General features: G+C 44.0%; 1 protein-coding gene across 6 annotated transcripts in view; it reads left to right on the top strand.

Annotated features, from left to right (window-relative positions):
* TRIO (trio Rho guanine nucleotide exchange factor) overlaps positions 1–25953 on the top strand; it is a 324184-nt gene that overhangs the window by 218302 nt on the left and 79929 nt on the right. For all 6 annotated transcript variants that reach the window (XM_074329064.1, XM_074329063.1, XM_074329067.1 and 3 more), the window contains exons 26-33: positions 284–353; positions 1426–1515; positions 4455–4547; positions 6836–6947; positions 8921–9111; positions 11104–11205; positions 14364–14506; positions 15084–15183. In XM_074329064.1, the coding sequence (XP_074185165.1) occupies positions 284–353; positions 1426–1515; positions 4455–4547; positions 6836–6947; positions 8921–9111; positions 11104–11205; positions 14364–14506; positions 15084–15183 (901 nt within the window). The remainder of the gene's footprint in view (positions 1–283; positions 354–1425; positions 1516–4454; positions 4548–6835; positions 6948–8920; positions 9112–11103; positions 11206–14363; positions 14507–15083; positions 15184–25953) is intronic.

Raw genomic sequence — 25953 nt, 5'->3', positions numbered from 1 at the left:
AGTCACTAATATCTAAATGGGTCTTCCAATTGAGTACTTACCTTCCAAGGCTTAACTGGTTAGCTGTTTGAGAGGCTTAATAACTTACTCTCATTAAGAGCTGCATATTTTGTTACATCTTAAAATCTAGAGGTCACAGATTTTTTTATTAAAGTGATGAAATTCAGGCACTGCCTGAACTCGTGGTATGCTTGGTCTAATTTCTGACATATATATCTAGTAAAAAACTAGTGAAATGTTTTAAAGCACCATAATAATACGATAACGTTTTTATTCTCTGCAGCATATTCCTAAAAGAGCTGGAAAAATATGAACAGTTGCCAGAGGACGTGGGACACTGCTTTGTTACTTGGGTAAAGAAACCTCAGCTCCTTGTTCTCTCACAGTTATTTGCTGGCTCTGAAGAAAGTTAGAAGGAATATTGTTCACTTCTTTTATGTCACCATCTTCTACTGGCATCTCCATACAGGGAAGCAGTCTCAAAGAATTACCGTATTTTGCCATATAATGCACACTTTTTTGCCCAAGTTTGTGAGGGAAAAATAAAGGTGCACGTTATACATGGGTAGTACTAATTCTTTTATTTATGAGTTAAAAGTATAACTCTAGAAATCAATAACGATATCTGTATGCAAAATAATACCCTGGAATACGATATCAGTTTTGTTGAACTTATGATGAACTTGCAACAATGAAGAGTTCTGGGCTTTCCGTTATGCGTAAATATCATAAATTTGTTACCGTACACAAAATTTCTTCTACCTGGTATCTGTTCTTGTGTTTTGTAATTATTTTTTACATACAATTTCTTGTACCATAATATGTTAAAAAAAATCAATGCTAAAATTCCTTTATAATACAAAAAACTAGTACCTAAATATAAACAAATAAAAATTTGAATTAAAAAATTAAAACGAAAGATTTTTCCCTATGAAAGTTTGAGCCAAAAACACAGATGCACATTATACACGGCAAAATACGGTATATTCTCCAGCCAGTTATTAATGCAGACTGAGCTTTTTATTGGCAGTAGCAATGGTTTGAAATAGACCATTTAGTGTACCAGACCTCTGTGTGTCTTGGGGATTCAGATAAATAAGAGTGCCCAGCCCTGCCCTGGGGGTGTGGAGAGACCGTCCAGTTGGGAGGGAAGACAGACAAGTGACCAGGGGGTGATGGCCGTCTGAGCTGCTACCAGGGTTGCACACACCTTTGTAGGGGAAGAGAGAGGACGTGCCCAGCCCCAGCTTGCTTGGTCAGGGGAAGCTTTTTATTTTAATATGTTTCTTTATAAAATACGATTTCTTTAATTTGGGGCTTAAATTACCTTTATCCACACGGCTGCTTTTCTACATAAAAGTTGATCATATGTTGACTTACTGCCATTTGAAAGAGATATTCTAATTTTTTTGTTGTTGTTTATAGGCAGACAAGTTTCAGATGTATGTCACTTACTGCAAAAATAAGCCAGATTCTACTCAGCTGATACTAGAGCATGCAGGATCCTACTTTGATGTAAGTAATAGATTATTGAGGAAGCTGTGAACTTTCCCAAGCTGGTTTGGTATACATAAAAAGCAACATTACTCAAACTTTTACCGAATTTATAATCCAATATTTTATTTTCATTTTTATCTGTCACATATGGTGGGATATTTTTATATTTTCTTCTGTTTTTACAAGGTCCTTCTCAAGTACAGCAAGCTGTATATCTGTAACAAATTCAGATTTTAGTATATAATTGTGTTACTATTTTCATATAATCATAAATTATTACATGTAATATTATGTACAGAAGATATAAACTATTAAACTAAGTTTCCCCTAAAAGCAAAAATAATTTTGAATCTTTTTTAATCATTTATTTTTCCCATGTTAATTTCATGATGTTATTTTCCAAAAGTGGCCTACCAGTGAAATTTTACAAATAGCAGTATAACAAATAGTTTCATTGGGAAGTTCATTAATTATGTTCTCATTGGTGTAAACATAGATATAGGTCATCTTTTTTTGAAAGATACTGCAGGGAGGTTATTTAGTACAAAAAAGGAATGGAGCTCATGATATAAATACGGATGCTTTTTGAGGTGTCCAGAATATAGTCAAATGTGTACCAGATACATGCTGATTAAAAGATAAGGTACTTTTGAGTGTTATGTAAAATATGGTACATAAGGCTGCGATTATATTGTCTATTTCTGTCTTTGTGTTTGTGCCTGGCCAAGTGTGATAACCTGCCCCCCTCTGAAAGTCTGGGACGTCAGCACAAATTTTAGTTTCTGTCTTTGAGGTGAAACCCCACCTGCAGCTGGGCTGATCTTAGTTGTCATTCTCACAACCCGGTAATTTCACACCATTGCCTTTGTGAATAGAAAGTCTGCTCCCAGCCCAGTGCGGCCTTTTTCTTCTTTTTTTTTTTCAATATTTCACACGAAGCCAGGTCTTTACCACTAGAAAGCACTGTGTGGCTGCCTGCATAGTTAGAATTATTTAAGGCCCAAGCATTGAGATGAGAGTGTGTGGCACATCTAATGTTTCGAAACAGAGCCATTTAAAAAACCCTTTGCCCTAAAACATTTTTAAGCTCACAGGAGATCATGCTTGTCTGATTTAGAGATTTCACAAATGACACGCCTGTAGTTTTTATTGTGCAGCATTACTGTACATCCATCAGGGACTCATTGAACTCACCATGCTTGGTCCTAGGTGCTTAGCCTAGAAAGGTGAATAAGAGACAGGTGAATAACAGACATTCCTCCCAGAGAGAAATGTAAACAGCAAGGACATTAGGGACATAAATAACTGAGTTACAAATGCAGCGATCAGTTGCTCGCCCCTGACCAGTGAGTGAGACCCTCCTTTTACCCTGTCCAACTCCCTGTCCACTCCCATCCAAAGTAAAATCTTATAAAGGACGAAATTTCTGTTGATATTCTCACAGCCTTTTAGAAAAGGGGAACTTGACTATTTCAGCAGGATTAAACCTTTGTCAGGTATTTTGGAAGACTGCTGTAGTTTTTGAATAGTATAAGCCCGCGATGAGAGGTACTAAGTATGACAACAAAAACAGTGAGAGTGGCGTTTAGAAACACCAGAGATGCATTTCTGAAAACGTTATTAAAACCAGGTGTATTAAAAAGACATTAAAACATCTTTCAAATGAACTGTGGCACAGTCATGACATGGAATACTGTTCAGTAGTGTAAAGGGGTAGTTAATCTCCACACGTGGGCTGAAGGAAACTAGACATAAGAAACAAAAATATGTTCTGAATGATTCCTTTTATGTGAACTTCTAGACTATGCAAAACTAATCTGTGATGATAGAAATTGGAATAAGGGTTGCCTCTTGGTGGTGGGGGGGGAGTTGGTGGGGGAACTGATGGGGGAACTGATTGGAAAGGGGTATGAAAGAACCTTCTGTGGTGGTGGAAATGTCCTGTATCTTGGTTTGGGAGTTGGTTTCGAGTGTGTTGACATTGCTCAGAACTCACTGACCTGTGCATTATACCGTATGTGGAAAATCATTTAGATGTGACCTTAAATGAACGTGTGTCTCATCATTGAATCATAAATGCCACATTTTTAAATAGTTGCAAATTGAAAAAAAACTTTAAAAACTGTGCTTATGATCTGGAAGCTGGAGGAAGAATTGTCACATTTGTAATTTCATCTGATTGATGCTTGAGTAACAAGTCATCGGGCGATCCCGCAGCCGGCTCCTCACAGGAAGGGCCGTCACATGAGTCATGGTCTTGTCTCCTTTTCCTGGCCAGCCGATTCAAAGTGACAAGCAGATTGAGAACAGCAGGATGTGGTGGTTTATCATTCCAGCGTGAAGCACAGACTATCAGAAGAGAACCATGTTTTTTAAAAATTTCTGAGAAGAATGCTTAGAACTAAGAAAACGCAAATAGAGTGGGTTGGTGTGAACATTCTGGGCTGGACGATAGTGGGGTAATGACAGCACACAGGAGAGAAGGATGCCTTGACAGTGCACAGCTTGGCAGTGGGAGGAAGGAAGCCCCTTGTCGGGAGGGCTGCGGTCTGTGAGTCGGGCACATGTGGCCGAAACTGCGGTGGGACACGGCGAGTCCTGTCCTCGACACGTGTGGCCTCTGAGGGCCGGCCGCGGGGACAGCCCCCGGGGTTGCTGACTGCCTGTCTGACCTCTGCAGGGGAACCCGTAATACAGTCAGCACTGCTGTCATCTGTTCAAAGGGATAACTTGACTGAGATTTATTATAGTTACATCGAGCGTATTAAAAGAATCAAGTGATTTCTACTTTACATTTACAGATAGTGATATGTGTATATTATTGTGGAAGTAAATCTAGGTTTTAGTCCGTGCTGTCTAGCTTACTTACCCAGTGATGTTTTCACTTATGTGTGTGTGTATGTTTGTGTGTGTGTGTGTGTGTATATATATATATATTTTTTTTTTTTTTAATTCAGGAGATACAGCAGCGGCACGGGTTAGCCAATTCCATATCTTCCTACCTTATTAAACCAGTTCAGCGAATAACGAAGTATCAGCTCCTTTTAAAAGTACGTATGAAGCATCTTCAGCCTACACAGTTTTATAATTTGTACATTACTGTTTTGATATTTTTCTATGTGAAGTACCCTGAGTTTTTAAAATAACACCCAGCGTATTATTTTTAGTTTTTAATTCATGTATTGACCTGACCGATTGCTCAGTGCAGCAGGTAAATAAAAGTATATTACTTGATTCTGCACTGACACGTCTCTGACCGACTCTAGTCCCTAACAGAGTGAGAAAGTGAAAAGAAACAGTTAGTCCTGGATCTTTTATAGCATCGCTCGCAGTGGGGCTGCGAGGGCCAGGCGCTGTGTGCTGTACACTTTGTGAATATGGAGTTAACCTCACAGCGGTGCTAGGAGGCGGCTGGGAACTGGCCGGTGATGCTGAGGGACGTGCCCAGAGCCATCACTGGATCCCTGCTCGCTGGGCTCGGCTCGACACTCAGGGCGGCTGATGCCCAGGTTTCCCAGCGAGTCCAGGCAGAACTCGCACTCAGGCAGCTTGCACACTGTTAGCCCTGACGGAGCTCGTTCGCACACAAGTCTATGGAGCGGATTGCTCATACAAACCACAAGGGTCTGAGCCAAACTGACCACTGCTTTTTTATGAATGATTATAATTAAAATCACACTTGTAAAAATGTTATAGCAATTAGTCTTAATAATAGAATGGTCAATAAAACTTAGAATTTGTGATGCCAGTTATCACAGAATGCGTTACACATACTTAATACACCTTTTCTTAACTACAAGTCAGGTAATTTACAACCTCCAGGTGATGTGATTGATGGTCTTTGACCTACCTTTACTGTGGCTGCTGGATGTTACTGAGCATTAGCATGTGCAGACCCTCCATTCATCCCCGTAACAGTATTTTATGAATCCGTCTGGGTCCCCAGTTGGGTCTTAGCACAATAGGAGATGGTAATGTAATTTTTCTAGATATAAAATAAATTCAGAAGACGGAGTTATGAATGCCTGAAACTCTTCTTACTCTTTTTGTTGGTAAGAAAAATCTAGAAGCAGAAGTGGTTGCATTCTTTTATAAAAGTGAAACCAGATGGAACTTTCCCATTTGCATAGCTCTCTGGCACGTCTGTATCAGAGTCTATTGAGGTGATGCTGTGACCGTCCCTGCAGAAATACGTCGTTGCTATTAACATGAACTAGAAACCACAGGCTAAGCATGTCACCTTCGCTCTTTGCTTTGCAGTGCTGAGAAGGCAGCATTCCTCTTGGTGTCCTCGGGATCTAAGGGTTGTGCTTTTAGCTCGTGGTTCCACTAAAGATCGCTTTCTCTGGGACTTCACATCTAATCCAGTTCTTTAATATGCAAACCTCCCTGGATTCTGCTGAGGGGTTCTTCTAAAGAACAGGAATAAGCTATGTTGACCTCCCTAACGAGGGATGTTTTCTGCCAGGGAGGTTAAGTCTCCATAGATTGCATTTTAAGAGCACGTTTGCTAAGCTGTTCAGAGTAGGTGATAAACACCATCTGGTCGTGGGTAAAGGTGCTTGCAGGTAGTTGAGTTGCTCTAAACCATCCAGTGTGAGACCAAAGCTGACTGCAGTGTCATGTCCCCCTTTGTTGAATACTGGGAACACAGAAGGCTGTAGTTAACTGTTACTGACTGATAATAATCACTAGTACACTGGGAAGAAGATCCAGCAGAATCTGGATTTGTCTTGTTATTGATCACTTAATCACGGATGTTCCTTTGAGATCTCAGACGTAATCACACCCAGGGAGATGCAGTGCAGTCATTGGAGGTGTTCTAACATCGTACTTACAAAGGAGAAGTATTTCACCATAGACATTCCTGCAGGTTACTCTTCCTGCTGCATGGCTGGGGCAGTTCCAGGTTAGATGGCCTTGCGTTGATGGCACCAAAGAGTTCAAACTCAGGCTGGTATCCTGTGGGAAGCATAGCAGGACTAGCTGGACCCTGCAGATACAATCAGTAGCTGACTGTGCTCTGCTCTACTAATCACGCATTTTTATCTATCATTGCTGAGGCTTGATAGTTAACGTGTACTAATTTCATCTTAAACTATAGCTGCATCTGGCTTACTCTGATGTGAAGAAATGTCCTGGTTGAGCAGGACAAACCCTGCCATACATTGGATAAAGAAGCAGTAACTCGTGTTCTATGAGAACAGATGCCCAGTGGACCACAGTCTGTTTTATCTTGAAAATCATGGATTTTCATTCCTGCTCTCATTTCTGCAAAGATCTTGCTGGTAGAGTGTTTCACAGTCTTTGGCTGGTTCATGGTCTTGCTCTTCTGCAGGAGCTCCTCACGTGCTGCGAGGAAGGCAAGGGGGAGATTAAAGACGGCCTGGAGGTGATGCTCAGCGTGCCCAAGCGCGCCAACGACGCCATGCACCTCAGCATGCTGGAAGGTGAGTCTGCCAGGCCCCAAGGGGCAGCCGTGCGCCCCCTGCTGACTCAGTTTGCAAATGGATTCCCATGCCCGGAAAATCCTGGCTTCGTGTTTAGTTAGGAGTGAAGAGTCTAGATGTGAATGTCTTCTTTTTTAAAGAATTGCTTCTATTGTTTCCCTTAAAGACCACGTAAAATACTTCTACCTCTTTAAACGCCTGTCATGTCCTGTAACTGGAGAACTTCGTCTCCACACTCTGCACCCCAGGAGCACTTGGTGTCACTGCCTTCGGCCACCTGGTCTCTGTATTAGGTGGATGGTGGAAGGAAGGATAGACGCGTCCCCCAGGATTATAAAATCCCTAAAGCAGCTGTTGCTTCCCCATCTCTGTGTCCATTGCATCACTTGCTAGAGCCTTGAACATGGCAGGGACCACATCCCTGCTTATGCAGTTGAATGTGTTAGGTAACATATTAAAGAGAGAATCCGATAAATATGCTTAAAATTATGGTCACCATTACAGTTTCTATGAATGCTTCTGTTTAAGAAAGCTATTTCTGTGTTACAGATCTTAACTCTTAGCAGGTTACACAGTGATGTTTACAAGAAGTAATCCTGCCCGGGTGGTTATGCCGGCTGGGGATATTGAGTGTCATTGTCATGGGTAACTCTGATAACATTGAGCAGTACACTAGTTAGGGCAGAGGTGCTGTTGTTACTGTGTTTCCCTGAAAATAAGACCCAGCTGGACAATCTGCTCTAATGCATCTTTTGGAGCAAAAATTAATATAAGACCCGGTCTTATGTTAGATAAGACCGGGTCTTACATTATAGTAAAATAGACCAGGTCTTATCTTACACAAGACTGGGTCCTATATTAATTTTTGCTCCAAAAGACGCATTAGAGCTGATTGTTGGGCTAGGTCTTATTTTCAGGGAAAGACAGTAGTAACAGAGACCCAAGAATCACAGGCCAAGCAGAATCACTTTTTCTTTCTTTGGTGTAAAATTCTGAGCTGGTGTGGCAACGCCTTCGTAATGTCATCGAGGACTCAGGCCCTGTTCCAGCTAGTTTCTCGCCACTCCTTGTGTGTTGCCTGGCTGGCTCGGTTCAGGATATGTAGAGACCATGTTCATGTTCCCTCAGGCAGGAAGTAGAGAAAGGGGCAGGGGGGCTAGAACTTGTACACATGACACCCCACGTGGCCCATGTAGGTGCCTGGCTACGCCTAACTGCAGGGGGTGGGGGCTGGGAAAGGTACTGCTTGTTTGAGTGGGGGGGGGGACTTGTGCTATTGAGGGAGAGGGAGAGAGTGGAAGTTGGGCGATAACTAGCAGCCCCTGCCCAGGTATCTGCTTTGTGCCTTGGTGGCCTAAAGTCTGTACAGTGGGCCACTTCCATGAAATGCTGAGCAGCAGTGCAAGCCAGCCAGTGGCCAGAGCCTCAGTGATTCGCATGAAGACTTGTGTGTGCAAAGGAGAGCAGGCTCACCAAGACCATCCCCCAGAAGGAAGGCTAGACCAGGGCCTTGAGGAAAGGCTGGGACTGTGGTGGAATGTCGGGGAAGGGTGTTCTAGGCTGAGGAGGCAGAGGATCGGGACACATGGGGGACAGTCAGTGAACCCTTGCGGACAGAGGTTGGTGTGATGGAACGCTGTGAGTGAAGGGGGTCGGGAGGCAGGCTTGCAACTGTGCCTCAGATAGTGAGAATGTCCCCTAAGGAAACAGAACTTACAGAACACAGACAGGAGGAGTCGCTGCATTTTTTTGAACAAGGGGAAATGTATGCAAAGTCGTGTTTTAGGAAGAATTAGCGTTTGTCAGATGGGTCTGTGCTGGGGAGACTGGAGTCGGGTGGCCCAGATAGGAAATAGGAAACTGAGATTTAATGGATGGGTATTTTGTAAGTGTTTTAGTAGTCATAATGCTGTCTTGTGCATCGCTTTTATTTTTCTTTTAAATTGATTGTACCTCCTTTTTTTATGTTGTAGGGTTCGATGAAAATATTGAGTCTCAGGGAGAACTCATCCTGCAGGAATCCTTCCAAGTGTGGGACCCAAAAACCTTAATTCGAAAGGGTCGAGAACGGCATCTCTTCCTTTTTGAAATGTCCTTAGTATTTAGTAAAGAAGTGAAAGATTCCAGTGGGAGAAGCAAGTACCTTTATAAAAGCAAATTGTTTGTAAGTATAGGCATTCAGAATTGTAAGTTTAAAGGTAACACAATTGCAACCTTTTTGTAGGTAGAGAAAAGTACTGTTCGTGGCCTTCAGTTTAACCTCCCCAACTATCCTAAAATGTGAAAATCTAAATTGTCATGTTTCCATCTTCCTCCGCTAAAGTCTTTGACAGCCTTGAGCCCACTAGAGGGCGCTCATGAGTTTGAATTTCCCTAGATTTAGGACACTGCTCTTTCTAAATCCCATGGACTAACTGCAGGATATGAAAACACTTTGTAAGTGAATTTAAATCATTTACCTCCCTTGCGCCTTAACTAGATTTATGAATACATAAATTGGTCACATCAGACTATGATTAACAAGTTCTCATATCATTCTAATTAATTTTTCATTCACTGACAAGGGAATATACTTAAGCAGCCTTACTGGGTGGCTCACCCTCGGCTCTTAATGATGAGGTTTGATTTTTTATTTTTTTTCATTAAAGGTAAATTTATGAAAAAATAAATTTATGTGTTTTTACAATAGCAAAATACGATTATTGGAGGAAAAAAATACGTAAGCCAAAATAGTTTTTAAAAATCCACAATACCCACATCTAGACACAGCTACCCTTGAGTGCTTGGTTAGGCACAGTGAGGCATTTGATTCTTATTTAACTTTTTAGTACTTCCTGGCAAGAGAAACATGCCTGGTACCTTTTTTTTTCACTAATAGCACGCCCAACCAGTCTCTGTAAAACCACATGTGGGCTGTCAGAAAAGTCTCAGGCAGGTGTCGTCCCCTGGGTCCACTGTACTTCCATCTTCCCTCAGTGGGCAAGATCAACACAAAATTGCTGGGCAGGGTCAGGCAGAGGAAGATTGGGCAAAACTAAGGAAAAATTACCATCATAGAAAGAAAAAAACTGTGATAGAATTTGGTTTCTGTATGCAAAGTACAGAAGATTGCTTATACGTATGGGTAGATGTTTGGAATTTGGACAATTTATACTTTATGTGTTCTACTTTTTTATGATATCCATATGCTAATCAAAGTCCCAAAGGACTAAAATACTACCAAGTGTAGAAATCATCTTAATAATAATCTGGAATTTGCAAGTCCAAGCTAATGGTTTTCATCCCATTTTCTTTGGCTTATATCCTGTTTGAGACTGTCTTTTGGATCACAGCCCTGCTGACATCATTTTAGATCATATATTTACTGGAAAGAAGAAATGCAGCATTGCTGGCGAGTAATTTCACTAGCTGGCTTTAATTTATCCATAGAGACCAGCCTAGTCTGTTTTCGAAGCTGATACATCTTCACTTAATTTATCTGTTAAAAGTTAAGGTTCCCTCAGAGGCCGCCTCTGGAGGTACAGATTATGAATCACTTCCTTTGCTGGGGAGGGGAGGACACATTGGGGTGAACTTGATTGTGCTGGGGGCACTGAAGAGACTGGCTTTCATCTACACTCTGCCCTGTTTGCGCGTTATAGTTGTATCTATCACAGAGAGAAATTCTGTCTCTTAGCCTGTAAAATCTTTGGTGAAATACTAAAAGTTAATGCTGTTGATAAACAAATTGGAAAATAACTGAGCACACATTCATTGCCCTTTGTGAAGCTACTTCATTAATGCTGAAAATGTAAGGCAGCTGCTGTTTTGCAAGTAGAACAGACCCATTTTATATTTATAAGGTGGAAATAGCTCTCGGTTTTCCAGATAACAGGGTATTCAGATAGTTGGCTTTCCTTCCTCTGGGTTTGCTTGTTAACCAGCCTCAGAATCCCCAGTAGAGGTGCTCGCAGGAAATGAAAGACGAGAAACCAATCGTGTGTAGCCGAAGAACACAGTACCTCATTTTAGCTAAAACGAGCTCAGAGGATTACCTATTAATGTGAACAAACTATGTTGTTATAACCTAGCATGACCACAAGTCACCAGAAATGGTTCTCTTGGTCTGTGGATTTTACTTACTGTCACCTAATGATATAATTGTCTTTTTGTCCAGACCTCAGAGTTGGGTGTCACAGAACATGTTGAAGGAGATCCTTGCAAATTTGCACTGTGGGTGGGGAGGACGCCAACTTCAGATAATAAAATTGTCCTTAAGGTACGTTCACTGGAAGCTTGGAGATGTGCTGTGTGACACGTTTATCACGACAAATGTGTGCTTTGTTATCCTGTTGTTGAGCCATACTGTTTTTTATATCATTTTATGTGTTCCTTTTGTCTCCTTTTGGGATTGATGCTTACCACAAGAAGAATAGAATAAATTCAGTTTGGTATTCTAGTGATGAAGTAACTTGAGCTAAACTTCTGCCTGCCTACTAAAAGATCAAATGGAGCAAGGTCTCCAAACTTCTCCCATTCTTCTAGTCTTCAAAAGAATTAGTTGATTCCGTAAGAGATGCAGGAGGTTGAGGTATAGGAGGAAAGAGATATGGACCCATCGCACGCTTGACCTTTGGTTTCCAAAGGAAAATGTGCACGTGGTGGGTTTGTGAGGGCCTTTGACAGTTTGAGGGCTGAACATGCCAAGAGTCTCCTAGGCATTTTGGCTTTCTAGTTTGGGAGCAGAGGAAAAGTGAGAGATAATTATCAGGTACTGGGTTAGATAATGTTATGATTTAAAGTGTTCAAAAACATTAAGGGTGCTTTGAGGTATAAAGTCTGTAAATATAGGAAAATATCTTTGAATACTTGATTTGAACTCTGTTTTGATTATACTCCCCTCTCCTAGGGACGACATAGGGCTCTAAGAGTGTCTTATGTACTTCCCTCCTGTGTTTGAGAAAATACAGATGGAACTGTCTTCTTGAGCTGTCTGGAAGGATCATAATCGACTTCAGGATGTTTGGGGGAAGATGTAGACAAAGATTTGTAGAATATTGGGAGAGGAGCCAGAAGCTTAATGGGACTCTGGTGTGTGACCTTGCATGTCAGCGATTTTTGTCTCTTACATTCCTTTACTCTCTCTGGGATTCCCAGCGACTAGGAGTTATGCAGCGACCTGTCAATCCTGTCGGGCCTGCGCTTTAGTGACTGCTGCCTGTCCCAAGACATTGTGCTTCTCAGGTCACATGGAAATGATGGACTGTTTTGCAATGGATTTATGATTACCAACCCAGTGTGTTCTTGCTAGTACTGACTGGCATAAAGCCCTACAATTGCACTGATAGCTGAACTTTTCTAAGGCATAAAGTTTTAAAATATACTCAAGACCTTAAAACTTCCAACTTACATTAAGTGTTTATCCAGATTAGTTGTGCTGACAGATGCCAAAGGGTACACTTAAGAAACAGTGCCAGATATTTTAGCCAGATATAGATTACTTTCATTTAGGACATAATGAAATACTCATGATGCAATTGAAATATAAGATTTCCTGTGGGCTTTGCCAGATGAAAGTTTTCTAGGAAATTTTCAGTAACATTTTTCTGACTCCCAAGGAGAGACTAAAGGAAATGATGTCCTCATTAATTTCAGAGATGGCTTGGTGGTGATGGTGATGGTGGAGATGGTAGCAGTGGAGGTGGTAGTGATGGTGGCTGTGGTGGAGATGGTGGTGAGAGTAGAGATGGTGGTTGAGACGTTCATAATGGTTAAGAAAATGGCGCTTTTGGTGGTAAGGCGGTGGAGGTGACGGTGGTCATGGTGGTCATGGTCATGATGGTAATGGCAGTGATGGTGATGGCTTAGAAATTGTAAAACAAGTCTGTGGCCTTTTTCACTTTTATAGTCTGCAAGGGAGAATTTTGTTTCTAAAGCCTTCCTTAAGCAGATTGAGACTATTAGGAGAATGACTCTCCATAAATGTGAGGATCAGTTTGCTTTATATCATGGGAATTTTCTTTATTTCTGAACCATAGTAACAGTTTTCCTTTGTCTCCAAGCTCTGCCAAATGCTCTTCCTCAGACACTTCTCTTTGTTTAACCTCCTGAACATTCGTGCCAGACATAAATTCCAGTAGGTCTGTACAGTTCACATTTTCCACCCTGAGATGCTTATTTCATGCACAAATTCCCCTGTTCCCTAATCACCCTGCCTCCTACCCCAGAAGAAGTCAGTTTTATGGCTATCCTGGCATCCAGTCCTGGCCTGGGAGTAAGGGGCTCTGTTTATCCTTCATTTCCCCATTTCTACCCCTAAATAACATTAAAGACATAGCCTTCAGTTATAACGTTTTATTTAGCGAGTTCTCGGTTTTAATTTCCTTTTCCAACATGGGCTTTGGCTTTCTAGTTTCAAAAACAAGGTCTACCATGAGAAAATGGTGGGTTCCCCACCCTTCATGATCTCATCTACCATCCCATTGACAATTGTTTTAATCATTTACAGGGAATTATGCTTATATCATAGGAGGCTGATGCTGTCCTTAAGGAAATTAAAAACTGTTACTAAGGCCCAGAACATGTAAAAAGGGGAAAAAAAATACAAAAAAAAACCTACCTCCTTTGAGGCACAGTGAAAGAAATAAAATCTGGAAAAAGTGATGCCATATGTGTTCATTCAACAAATGCTTTTTGAATATCTGCTTTGTGTCATTGTCAGAGAACCTCTCTCTGGTTGTAATGGAGTCAAGGTAAATCCACCGAGCATGACTGGCAGTAGGTTGCACTGGTTTATTCTGGTGGTATAACCAGAGGTAGATAAATGCAGAGCTTGGGGCCAGGCTCTGTCATGCACTCCGGGAATTCCAGCTTCTTCACCTGCCGGCCGTGTGACCTCAGGCACATTTCCAGTGTGTCCAGGCTATAGTTCCTCATTGAGAACATGAGGATAAGGGAGCCCGACTCCACAGAGTGCTTGTGGGAGGGAGGGGAGGAGGCAGCAGGAAAGCGTGGCAGCTGCAGCTGTTGTTGGATGCGTCCAGGGCACGAGGCACGCGACGTGTGGGTGTTAGTTCAGATTCCTTTGACACGTCAGTAGCCACTGACCACTACTCTGGGCCTAAATAGCCTCTAAGAATCTTTGGTTTGGGGGTAGTTGTGCTTAAAAGCTCTTCGGGCTGGGGAATGATTGATCATTAGAATATTCAGACATCTGGAATGACATAAATGCTATAAAACTAAAACAGTTTTGATGAAAAAATTCAAAACTAGGGTCATTATTTGGTGGAAAATTAAACATAGGATGTGGTTGCTTTTCTGCCAAAAAGGTATTTTTAAAATGGGAAGCTCCAGGAATGGGGGAGGCCTGAGTGTGATTAGTGCAGGACCTGGAAAGGGCCCCTTCTGTGCCCTGACGGACCCTCCCACCTCGTTAAGGCTTCCAGTATAGAAAACAAGCAGGACTGGATAAAGCACATCCGCGAAGTGATACAGGAGAGGACCATCCACCTGAAGGGCGCCCTGAAGGAGCCCATCCACATCCCCAAAACAGCCCCGGCAACCAGACAGAAGGGAAGGAGGTGAGTGCCACGGATTTTGTGGAAGTTGATTTATTTAACAGGGAGAGAACAAGGCGATGTTAACTTACTATTTTTCAAAACTCGTTCTCAAATATTTTGAGGAATGTTTGGTTTTTTTTTAAAAAAAATACAGTTTATATATAACATAATTCTTAGTAATGAAATTTCTTTGTCAAGGCAAGAACCTGCTTCAGCTTATAGTAAATGAAGGGCTGTGTGCAAATCCCTTGTCATGGTCCCTTTCCCACCCCGCGTGCGATCGTGCACGTGGCCTCGGACACGTTACAGCGTCTAGACGTTTTTGTTTCTCATTTCTAAAATGGAAATAACCGTATCAGCTATATTTTCTTATTGTGTGAGTTATGGAATGATGGATGTTGGCACTTGGCCCCGTGCCTGCCCAAAAGCCTGGGCTCAAATGAAGAGCCATCAGTCATCGTAAATACCGTGGGGGTAGCTGACTTGCACCTCTTTAAACAAATCTGTTGTTTCTCCAATGACTGATAGACAATCTTCAATCACTCTTGGAAAACAAATCCAGCAGCGTCAGGAATTCAAAGTTTCTTTGTGTCTCCAGGGATGGAGAAGACCTGGATAGCCAAGGTGATGGCAGCAGCCAGCCTGATACAATTTCAATCGCGTCCCGGACGTCTCAGAACACACTAGACAGTGATAAGGTAAGTTGTAACCAAACCTTTCATTGGGGACGTCAGTGTAGCTAGTCTGTGGTCTGGTAGGAAGTAGCCTCTTTTTTATCTATACACGAGAGGTGTCATCAACATTTTCAAACAAGTGCTATGTGCCAAGAGTTGTGCTAGGACCCGGTACCTGGGGCAAAGTCTTTGGGGTGTCCCAGTTAGAAGACGTGAATGCTGAGAATTCAGGAAATACCCCTTGCCCTCCCCAGTGCAGTTACCTAGCTTTCTGTCAGGGTGGCTGTGGCAGTGTGGTCAAGCAGCGTGTTAGTTTCTGTTCAGCAGGAGAACCTGTTGTTTTCAGTTAATCTCACTCAGAGCCTGGTGCATAAAAGCAGAGCTGCTCTGGTTGAAGCAGGGGCACCGACGTCCTCCAGATTGGCCGTGAGGTGCCTTCTAGAACACAGGAAGTGCGCCCTGGTGTGGGCCTGCCCCCGTGCTGACCGCTAGGAAGTCAGATCCGATTTGTGCCAAGGTCTGGTAGGTGTACCGTCCACAGAGGTGGCCTGGAGTATCCCATGATTCGCTCTTGATGCCTGCAAAATACATTGACAGGAAAAATTGGAATCCTGGGCTTACATGATGCACAAATGACCAAAGTCCTCTGCAGATGAAATGGGGGGACCTTCATCTCAATGAAGTCTTCTGTTCCTACTAAGATGAGCACCCGTTTTGTTCTAGCAAGCGAGGGCTTTCCCTGCACGTGCCTGGGTTTCTCACTGTCCAATGGGAGCCGTGCTTTGTGGCACGAGACCTTAGTCCTCGTCGTGAGGGGCAGGAGTTGTTTGCGAGGCCTTCCCACAGCCCGCTCATTCATAGGGAGGACGTGCTCTGACCGCACCGTCGTGGATGTGATTGAAGACAGAGGGGAGAGTCCCAGAGTGGCGGTTCTCTCAGGTGGCAAGTCTTACAGTCCCAGACTTCGGTCTTTCCTCATTCAGTTTTGCAGGAGAATTCATGGTAGGACATAGTAAGTAGGTTTAAAAATATTGCTCTCCTACAATAATTTCATTTTCAAAATCCTTCTAGTTTGAGGAATTAGTTATTTCTCTGCTTTTTGAGTTCAGTCAATAGTCCTAGAACGTCGAATGCTGAAATAGCGGGACTGAAGAATAAAAACAATGTCTCGTTTTCTGTTGTTCAGAGCCCAGTGTATGAGCATTGAGCAAATATTTCTTGCCAGTAGCAATAATGAGAAACAAGATAGATGACGTGTTCAGGCATTCGGTCCCTAACTGCATCTCTCCCTGCAGCCCCACCCTGTAGTCATTTAGTTAAGAAAATGAAGTTTGCACTTGAAACATTTCATTAGAGTAATTCTGATTATTTTCTTTTTAAAAATAATAATTGAGCTGACTGAGTTGTCTAAACAGTCAGTGTACACAAGAATCCCACCTGAAGGAAAAGTCAGAAATAATAAATAGTAGGTCAGGTCGAGGGCAGTGGCCACGTTCGTTCCGACCGTTTCATAGACGCTCCGTGCGGAGGGTCACCACTCCGGCTGCAGGCCCATCCGCCCCCAAGTTCACACTCTTACCAGATACACGCTTACGGATCTGGTCTGGGTTTACCTAGAAATGTGTTTTAAAGTTCATTTTCAAAAAATAAGCTAATATAATATTGAATGTCAACTATAATTGAAAACTTATTTTAATTTAAAAAAATAAGTTATTTGAATGAAATTGCCAAAAAGGTAAATAAATGTAAAAAAGTTCTGCCTTTTGGAAGGTGTATTAAGATTTTTTCTGGAGACTGGTCCAAGAAAAAAGTGTGACTGTTTCTTCAGGCAGTTTACATATATATGAATGGCTGGCAGGGGGGTCCGGAAATGCCCCCGTGTCTAGTGAGGGGCTCCAGACTCGGCAGTTCCCACCTTGAGTGGAGTCGCCCGGCGCCACTGCACGCCCCACGCCTTCTCGCATGGAGGGTTCGTGCGCCAGCGCTCCCGCGCGGCCCCGGCGCCTGACCTGCGGCTGACGGGAAACCACAGGAGGTTTGCCACAGAGATAAGGCTTCGTCCTGGAGTTGGGGACAGGGTAACTAGTTCTTCTTCAGCTCTGTTGTAGCATAAGGAGACTTATGTGAAGCTGGAACTGCGCCTGCCCGACTCCTATAGAAAAATAAGTTCTTATCCATTAAGACAGCAATTTCTGTTTGTGCCCAATGAAAGAGGAAGAGTAAATTACCAACAGAACAGTGTAGGTTTACAGAAATTAATCATTCTACCTTGGGAGTCTATTGGAATATGTGTTTGTAAAGAACTAACTAATAGGTATTTTATCTGTAGAGCTAATTCACCCATTTCTGTTTAGCTCCTCTAATGCGTTATCTGTAAACTTCACTCCGTAGCTCGGAAACCCCAAAAGGGCCACGTCTGTGAGGGCAGCCATTTCCCTCACCTGAGCATCGCAGAGGCGTCCGCTCAGCCTCCTGAGTGAAGCTGTGACAGTAGCCTGTCTGGCACTCAGCAGCACTCAGCTTAACATTCTCATGATTCTTACCCAGCCTGAAGTAACAGCACTCCAAAACTCAAGTTCTTTAAGTGGACCCGGCATGCATTTCCTGTAATACCCGTCACAAAGACCAGTCCTTAATAGGCTCCAAAGTACGTGCCTGAAAAAGAGGTGAGATGTCTATCTAAGGTCATAGAACCACAGTGGGTCATCTTTTTCAGTTCTTGGGATCTGCCTTTGGGATGAGAGTAAACAACGAGTGAGGCTAAATAAAGATAAGGCAAACTTCGGAGTTTGGAGACGACACACACCCATTAGGCTGGTAGAAAAGAAGGTGTGTGTTTGCTGCCATGCGTGTGCCTGTATTTGTGTGTTATCTGCTTTGGAAGGTTTGCTTATAGCCGTCTTCCCTTTTTGTACTTTTCAGGTAGAACATTTCAGGGTCAGTAGATGATTCAGGAGAATACGTTTTAAAAATTGGGAAACTGCATCCTTTCCTGAGTCCGTTTGTAAAATGTACTGTTTCTCTGAACCAGGCTTAACCAGAAAAACCCCTTGTCTCCCTCCGATGGCACTAACTTTTCATAGGTCTCGAGGTCCTTTCCACCATGTGTATTTCAAATTTACATGGCCTCTGGTGACACGGCAGATATATCTGACGGGGGAATTACTTAACTGTATTCTGCCTGTTTGGCTTACTTTATGATGTCTGTTATGAGTTAGCTGTTATCATGGAATTTGGTTCCATTTCAGAGACTGGGTGGGGGTATATGTTTTTGACCCAGCCTCTAGGAGAATTCTTAAGGAAAAGCTATCTGCCCAGGGCTGCAGTAATTCTCAGATGAGGCGCAGAAGGTTTTCAGAAGAGTCTGTAAAGCATGGGCTCCTGGGCCCTCTTTCCAGGGAGTGCTGTCAGCATTGTATTGTCACAGATACAAACCACATGCCCCCACGAGCACATTCCCTCCTTTAAAAGATGCCATCTCTTTGTTCCAAAAGTGAGTTTAGCACCGATTCTTGCCTATGTTCATACTACTTAGGCTGATAAAAATGATCTTAGGACAATACAATTTGGGTTCCAAAGAAATCAAGTGCTTGCCAGACTCTTATCTCATTTGTCCTGCGCTTGTCTCAGGAGGTTAGGGAGGAGGGTTGTGAGCCAGCCTTTGGGGCTGTGAGGAAATGACGAGGCTGGATGACCCTCCAGGGCCACCCAGCACGAGAGCACTGAAGCCAGAGACGGAATGTGGATTTAATTACCTGCCACTATCTGAGCCTCATTGTGTCACACAAGATCCCAACACGGAGCTAAATGTGTTTAGTATAATAAAGAACGATTTTTAAACTGTTTTCTTTCATGTTTAAACTTTTTTCTTTCTGTCTGCCTTATGATTAGCCTGTGATTTATTTCATAGACCCAAAATTTGTATTATGAGGAAACTAGAAAATATGGAATCACATATAGGCTACGATTGAATGAGCACCTTGAGGTCAAGATAAAGAAAATCACCGAGGCAAGATGAGGTGTGTGTGCAGCCAAAGCTGGGCCCCGCCAGCCGGGGCCGGGTGTGAGCGTCCTTCTGGGTCACAGGCAACCCAGTTCTAATTTTTAGTGAGTGGGAAATTCAGTAGAGACTGATACTTGTCGTGCAGTGCCCCAAACTGACTATAATGTGAATATAGGAAGCCACATATTTAAAACAATAAATGGTTTTAGTTACTCTTAATGAATTTCACGCAGTTTAGATTGCAGATGAGATTTCACGCAGTTTAAAGTGTCAGTCAGCTTTGGGCAGTGACCTTCCATGCCATAGGCACTTGGGTGGATTTACGTAAATTGCAGTACAAGAGCAGTTTTGCCAACACATTTTAGACGATGGCTAAACTCACATTTTTGTGAAAGGAAACTTGTCTTCAGCCTCCACCCCTTGTGTGCCTGGCACAGAGCGGGAGGTGAAGATGAGCCCTGGTTCTGCCCTCGGCCCTCTGCCCTGGCTGAAGGTGCCAGAAGCAAGCGGGCGCCTGGCCCAGAGGCGGCGCTCGGCTTGCTGGCCTCGCCAGCACTCCCTGGTCTCCCAGGACCTCTTGCAGGTTTGCCCCAAGCGGGCATGAAATTGAGTCGTTTGATGCAGAAGCCTTCCTACAGGACGACGCGTAGTTTTAACCTCCTCAGACGGAATGCTCCGGACGTCAGTTAGTCTTCTCTGCTCAGAGTGCAATGGTCCTCAGATGGCAGTGTTTCGTTCAACATCGTCTTGTAGCGCGGATGACGTGTCGCAAGAACTAACCCTTGTTTATATCACTTTGCCTGCGGTCAAGTTGTTTCGTTATCCCTCGTATCACTTACAGTCACAGAACCTGGGGGGGGTGGACTTGCTGTAGTTCTGTGGAGTCTTTAACATAAATAGCAGATGGTTAAGGACGGGGAAGCACTCGCAAGCCAGGCCTCGGAGCTCTGCTTCTCAGTAGCTGGTGGCCTTGGCCAAGCTCCTTCACCTGTCTGTGCCTCAGTCTCCTCGTCTAAAAGTGGGATAATGATGTTACTCATCTCCTTAAAAACGTGTAATGTGTTTAGAACTGCCTTGCAGGTACTGAGCACGGGATAAATACTAGCTATTGTTGTGTCTTCATTTTACAAATTGCTTCGTCCACCGTCACACTCAGGCTGGTGGCGTTCCCTACTAGCTGCAGCCAATTCCTGTCTACGCTGTCCCTTTATTTGGGCTCTTGATGGCAGTGGATTTAGAAGCTATTTGTGGTCATTAGGACCAGATGCTCAGCATTTGTGCCTGGACTGAAGCATTTTGGTGGCTCAACAGCAAACACTGGCCACAGATCGAATGGGCGGTCACTGAAAGAGAGGGCGACTTTTGCTTAAACGGTGTTTCCAGCTGCTCACCTTGAATCCTGCCCAGTTAGCGGCACAGTGGCCGCGTCCATCTCAAGTGACTTCATGCTGTTCACAAGGCAGGGACACGGTTCATAAATCCCGTGGGCGGCCCCTGTGTGCCAGCCCAGGACTGGTGCCCCAACTCAGGAAGGAACCAGGACACAGCTCCCCAGCCCCAGCCTGGTGAGGGGTGGCACGGGCGTTTGTTTCCTCCTTTTGCTAATCTTCGTTTTCTATTCTAATTGACTGTGGCTTTTTGTAATTATTAATGAGTTTTTAAGTGCGCTCATAAAACCACAAAATGAATGTACTCTTTGATAGCCGTGCTTAATCAGGAAAACAAAACCTCCGTGCTAAAGAACGCATAAATGCCTTGGTTCTGAAAAAGGAAGATTTTTTTTTTTTTTTTTAATATAAAGTTTGGGTAGACATGTACCAAAAGTGTTTCTAAGAATATTGGCACACTGAAAAGTAATTTTTAATGTGAACGTTACACCGCCATCAGAGCTACTGTGGAGGATGACGACAAGTTTTATTCAGTCTTGAGGCCGGAGGGGTAATGCCTGTTCCCTTGTGTGAGGGGCCCAGTCAACTGCTTACCTGGCCCTCATACCTGAATTCTTCAGTTGGTGTCCCTCCATTACAGACAAAAAACGGCGTTTCAAATGAACTTTTATGGCTAGAAGATTGTCTTGCTCGCTCAGGAAATGCAGTAAGCGGGTTTCTTTGGGTTAAATTGTCCTAAGAAGTTCTTTGTTTTCCAGGGCCTGGAGACATGAAGTAGTGCAGGTGGTTTTCAACTGTCTCCTTCTTCCCAGCTCTCATTCCTTTTCCTGCAGGAGCGTCTGCAGTACCTGCTCAAAGTGTCCTGGGAGCTCTCATTCTAGTACCAGCATGTTCAGAGTGAGGGGAGTGCCGTCCAGGTCAGCTTCTGCAAACCTTTGAAGCCTGGGACACGCAATAGCTGCCCTCTGTCTGATTTGCTTGACTTTCTACATTTAAATTTTGCCTTTTTAGTTGTTACTTTTAAATTTAGCTTCCTTGCATCTAATTTTCCATTCCACCTCATGTGTATCACATAGTCAAGGAATCCTTCCAAGAATTATTTTTATGTCAGAAAACCAATGTGTTGGTCGCCTTGGTAAAGAGTGGAGAAGTAACGTCCCAGAACACTCAGCATTTCTTTTCTGGCTAAAATACTGGGTATGGTAAGCTGCTGATTTTTAAAAAGTTTTTTCTCACAGATTTTTTTTTTTTTTTTTTATGGTAAAATCATATACAACTTACCATCTGCACTATTTTTCAGTTCTCACGGATTTCTTTTTGTACCTCCGATGAGTGAGAACCTATCACAGTGATCCGCTTTGAGACTCAGTAGATGTGGTGAGCGCTTCTGTGACCTTGGCGTTCAGCTTAGCGGGAGCCCTGGGTCCACCAGGTTGCCCAGCCACAGCTTGGGCGGCTGAGAACGTGGGGTGTAATTCCTCTCCTTGGGGTATTGTTCTGTGTACCGAGGCTTGCCAGTAATGGAGCTGGGCTCCCTAATCCCTTCACCAAGGCAGCATGCTTTGGTCTGCTCTGTGGGAAATCTCCACGAAACCACAGGCCCTTTTGTGAGGTTTCTGAATGACTGAGCTGTATTGGGCGGAGGATGTGACAGTTCACAAGAGTTGATACACTTTGTTCTGTAGGGGAAAGTGGCTTTTATTAGACCACATTCCCCCTTTCCCTTTGAACTGCTCTCAGAAAATTGGCCAGACACCCACCTGCAATCAATCTTGGGTTCTTGAAGTAGAATTATTTGCAGAGCGACTGCATCTCCCGCCACACCAGTCTCACCAGTTGTAAAGAGCCCTTTTCCTTGATCAGAACTGGACCCAGAACTCATCAGGGAGCTTGGCTGTTTCGACCAGGTGTTTGCTGCTGTGTCTCCAGAACTGTACGTTCCTGTCACATAAAGTTGTCTCGTGATAACGTGCCGGGGAGGGGGCGCTCCAAGGAGCAACGGGGTGAAATCCCCATCCAGGGGTCTGTTTTCCGTACTGCCGTTAACTAGCTTCAGACAAGGATATCACTTGGCTTCTCCAGGAAACAGAAAGTAAAATTCTCTTTTATGTGGTGATTGTTGAAGGGTCACGTGGCTATGACCAACGATGAGAATTTCATTCTTATGGTAAAACCCAGCAACTTGTTCATTTCCATTCACTCTGGAGAAGATTCCGGCCAAGACCCTGGTTTGATTCTGCAAAGAGTCTGTGCATGTGGGTCATTGGCGTTCTTCTTGGCAGCCCTTTTAGGGTGACAGGGGCTGGTCTGCAGGAGGCATGGCCTTGGTGACGAGGTCCAGGCTCCAACGGAGGCCATTTTATTGTCGTGCCTTTTAGTCACCACATTTATTTTTTAAAGGTGAAAAGCAGAAAGATTGTTTTTAAAAATCTGTCTTCTGATGGGAACGTCACAAGAGTTAATGTGAGTTGTGGAAATTGAGCTTTTTGTAAATTGCAATCCTAAACTGAACACATATGGTCAGGAGCCCATGGGAGAAGTACATAAAATATACAGAAGTGAAGAAGATAACTGTGAAAACTTGCACAAGTTGTGGTTGGAAAGGAAATGTGCATTTTAAACTAGGTAAAGGAAATGGTAACTCTTTCAACTTAGTGATGGAATTGGGTCGCTGGGGGTAGAAATGTCATTGAAAGCAAATAAGACCTCAGCCATCCCTAATCATGGATAATAAATTACCTGAACTTTTCCGATTGGGAGTTTAATTCCTCTGAAATGCAGTAATAATTTGCATTGCTCCTCAAAATAGTTATTCGAAATCTTTTATACCAAAAAAAAAAAAAAAAAAAGCCCACAACAAACTTTTTTTAAATTTGCAAGTCTGGTTTTAAAAAGAGGTTTTATAATAACAACTTTAAAATATTCAGATGTGACCATTGACCCAGAAATCACAGACGTCTCTTCTCTGGACTGGAAAACATCCATTTAATCCTCATCTTAAAGGTTCGTGCAGGAAGTTCTAATGGGGAACTCAGTCGGTTCTTAGGAGTAAAGACAGAAGATACACATGTTTTTTAATGATAAATTTAGCACTGTTTGAAAACAGTCGTCTGGTACTAGATTTTGTTAATAAGTTCTCTAAAGCCTTTGAAAAAGAATTTTAACTCAGTATGCAATTCTTTGTCAGAACAGGCTTGATTTTTATTTCTCGTGCTCTGTCAAGTACACAGATGTTTCCAATACTTTTTGATTACTCTGTAAGAGGCTAAAAAACCAGTGCCAGAAATAAGGTCTAGCTTAATTCTCCTTCTTGGGCAGCCCCTTTCTCCCTTCCCACCCTCCCCCCACCCACAGAACACAGCATATGGCTTTGAACAGTCTGAAAAATTAATAAAACTCCAACATGAAGCCAGCGAAGGGCTGGTGATGAGGTGGTGTATCTTGAAGTCGAATTTCCTGGGTGGACAAGTGTCATGGCAGAGTTATGGGCTTGTGCAAGGGGCTCTGGGCAGGGGGGTGACTCACTGGGCACCCGTGCACAGGCGGCTCAGTGGGCGAGAGCTGCGGCGGGTGGGACAGTGTCCACAGGAAGTGCAGGCCCGGTGGGACCTCAGCAGGCTTGTCCCACATCCGGGCTCCTTCATTGCTCGTGGTTTCCCGGGACAGGACACATTCTCCATTGCGTTATAGGGATTAACCACTTCCATAAAGCGGGGCTTTAGAGGAAAACTGCTCCCCAGGCTGGGCCTCTGCCTTTCACCTTTTCACATTAGCATGTTTGATTCACAACTGTGTGAGATTTGCGTGGTTTCTCCACAGAGGAATTTGTAAAACGTAGAAGGGGATTAAACATTTGTGAAGAATTCCCTTTGTGGCTTAGCAAAGGCAATTTGCATTGTCGGTATCTGTGCTTTATTATGGAAGTTTGTTTTGGTTTGGTTTCTGTGGTTGTCCAATGGACATGTGTTTCTTATTCTAAATATCTAAACTTTCTCTTGAAAGACAGGCTATAGAGCAGAAGGGGGCTGAGTAGCTGGACAGGGGCTACCAGATGCAGTCTTCAGCATGGGCAGGTGGCCCGAGGACGCTGAGGCCGGGAGCTCGAGCAGCTCTCTGGTGCTTGCTGGTCTCTGGCACAAAGGTGTCTCCCAGCCGCAGGCCCAGCGGAGGCCCAGCCGCCCCTTCCTCCCAGACCCTGCTGCCCTGCGGCCTGCTCATCTGTCCTTTGCCTTTTCTGTGTCCTTTGGGCTGACAGAAGACTGGGCTCGTTGCACACTGAACACAGGCAGCATTAGCTCCTCAAGTCACAGAAGAAAAGCCCGTGTTTCGTTTCGGCTTTTCAAATGCAGTGCCTTCATTTTGAGAACACACTCATTCGGCCTTTTCCTCTTTGGCCAGTATTTGACTATTTGCTGCACCCAGAGCACCGTGCAAGGTGGGCTTTGGGAGACACTGCCCGACAGCTTCCTTGTACAAACCCTGTGCCTGCCGTTGTTGGCACTGGGGGCTCAGCAGTGGCTAAGACAGGCCCAGGCTCTCCCCTCCTGGTCCGGGCCTGGAAAGTTCACAGAAGACAATGCAAACCTGCTTTCTGATGCTGAGGGCAGATGCACACATTATAACCCAAGACACGGCTCTTTTCAGAATTGAGATGTAATTTGTTTATAAACAAAAGTGCTAAGGATTGTGGATACAGGCGCGACTGGTCAAGGGGCTTTGATGGGGGGCTTAGACGAGACAAACGGGGGCCGGGGGACTCTAGCAGAAGGGGTGTTATGGACACGGTGCACACAGGACCTGCCTCAGGAGGACACGGTCACTGCCTGGGACGCATGTGAGGAGAAGCCGCTGACCATGCCAGCAGGGTGGGCTGGGACCAGCGCTAACCTTGAACCCTGTGCTAAGGAATTTGTGTCTGAGGTTCCCAAATAGGGTGACGGCTCCACGTTTTCAAAGGGAACCAGGAGCAGGGCCGAGGGGCCTTGGATCAGGGAGGCCACTCCCAAGGCCGCTGCAGAAATCCAAATGGTGTGAGCATGTAGAGAAAGGCAGTAAATGGAAAAAATCCTAGAGTCCTTCTGATGACACTTGGAGAGTGAAAAAGCACGAGATTTCTTATCTTGGGAGACTTGATTATGACACCATTGCCCAGAGGCAACGTGGAGATCAACAGATTTGGGGCCAGGGGTAAAAGCCATGGCTTGGACTGTCCGCTTTGGAGGGACGAGGAAACAGCAGGCCTGGGTGCCTGCTTGGGAGTAGCCAGCACAGCAGATGGGCTTCCAGAGCTCCCCGGGGGGTAGTGAACCTCAGAGGGCTGCGTGGATTGAAGGGCCAGAGGGGGCAGTCCCCAGATGGGGAGCCGGTCACCAGGAGGAGGGTCGTTAATGAGCATATTCACGC

This window comes from Rhinolophus sinicus, linkage group LG03 (assembly GCF_036562045.2).
Source record: "Rhinolophus sinicus isolate RSC01 linkage group LG03, ASM3656204v1, whole genome shotgun sequence".
Lineage (NCBI taxonomy): Eukaryota > Metazoa > Chordata > Mammalia > Chiroptera > Rhinolophidae > Rhinolophus > Rhinolophus sinicus.
This window is presented reverse-complemented; position numbering and strand designations above follow the sequence as displayed.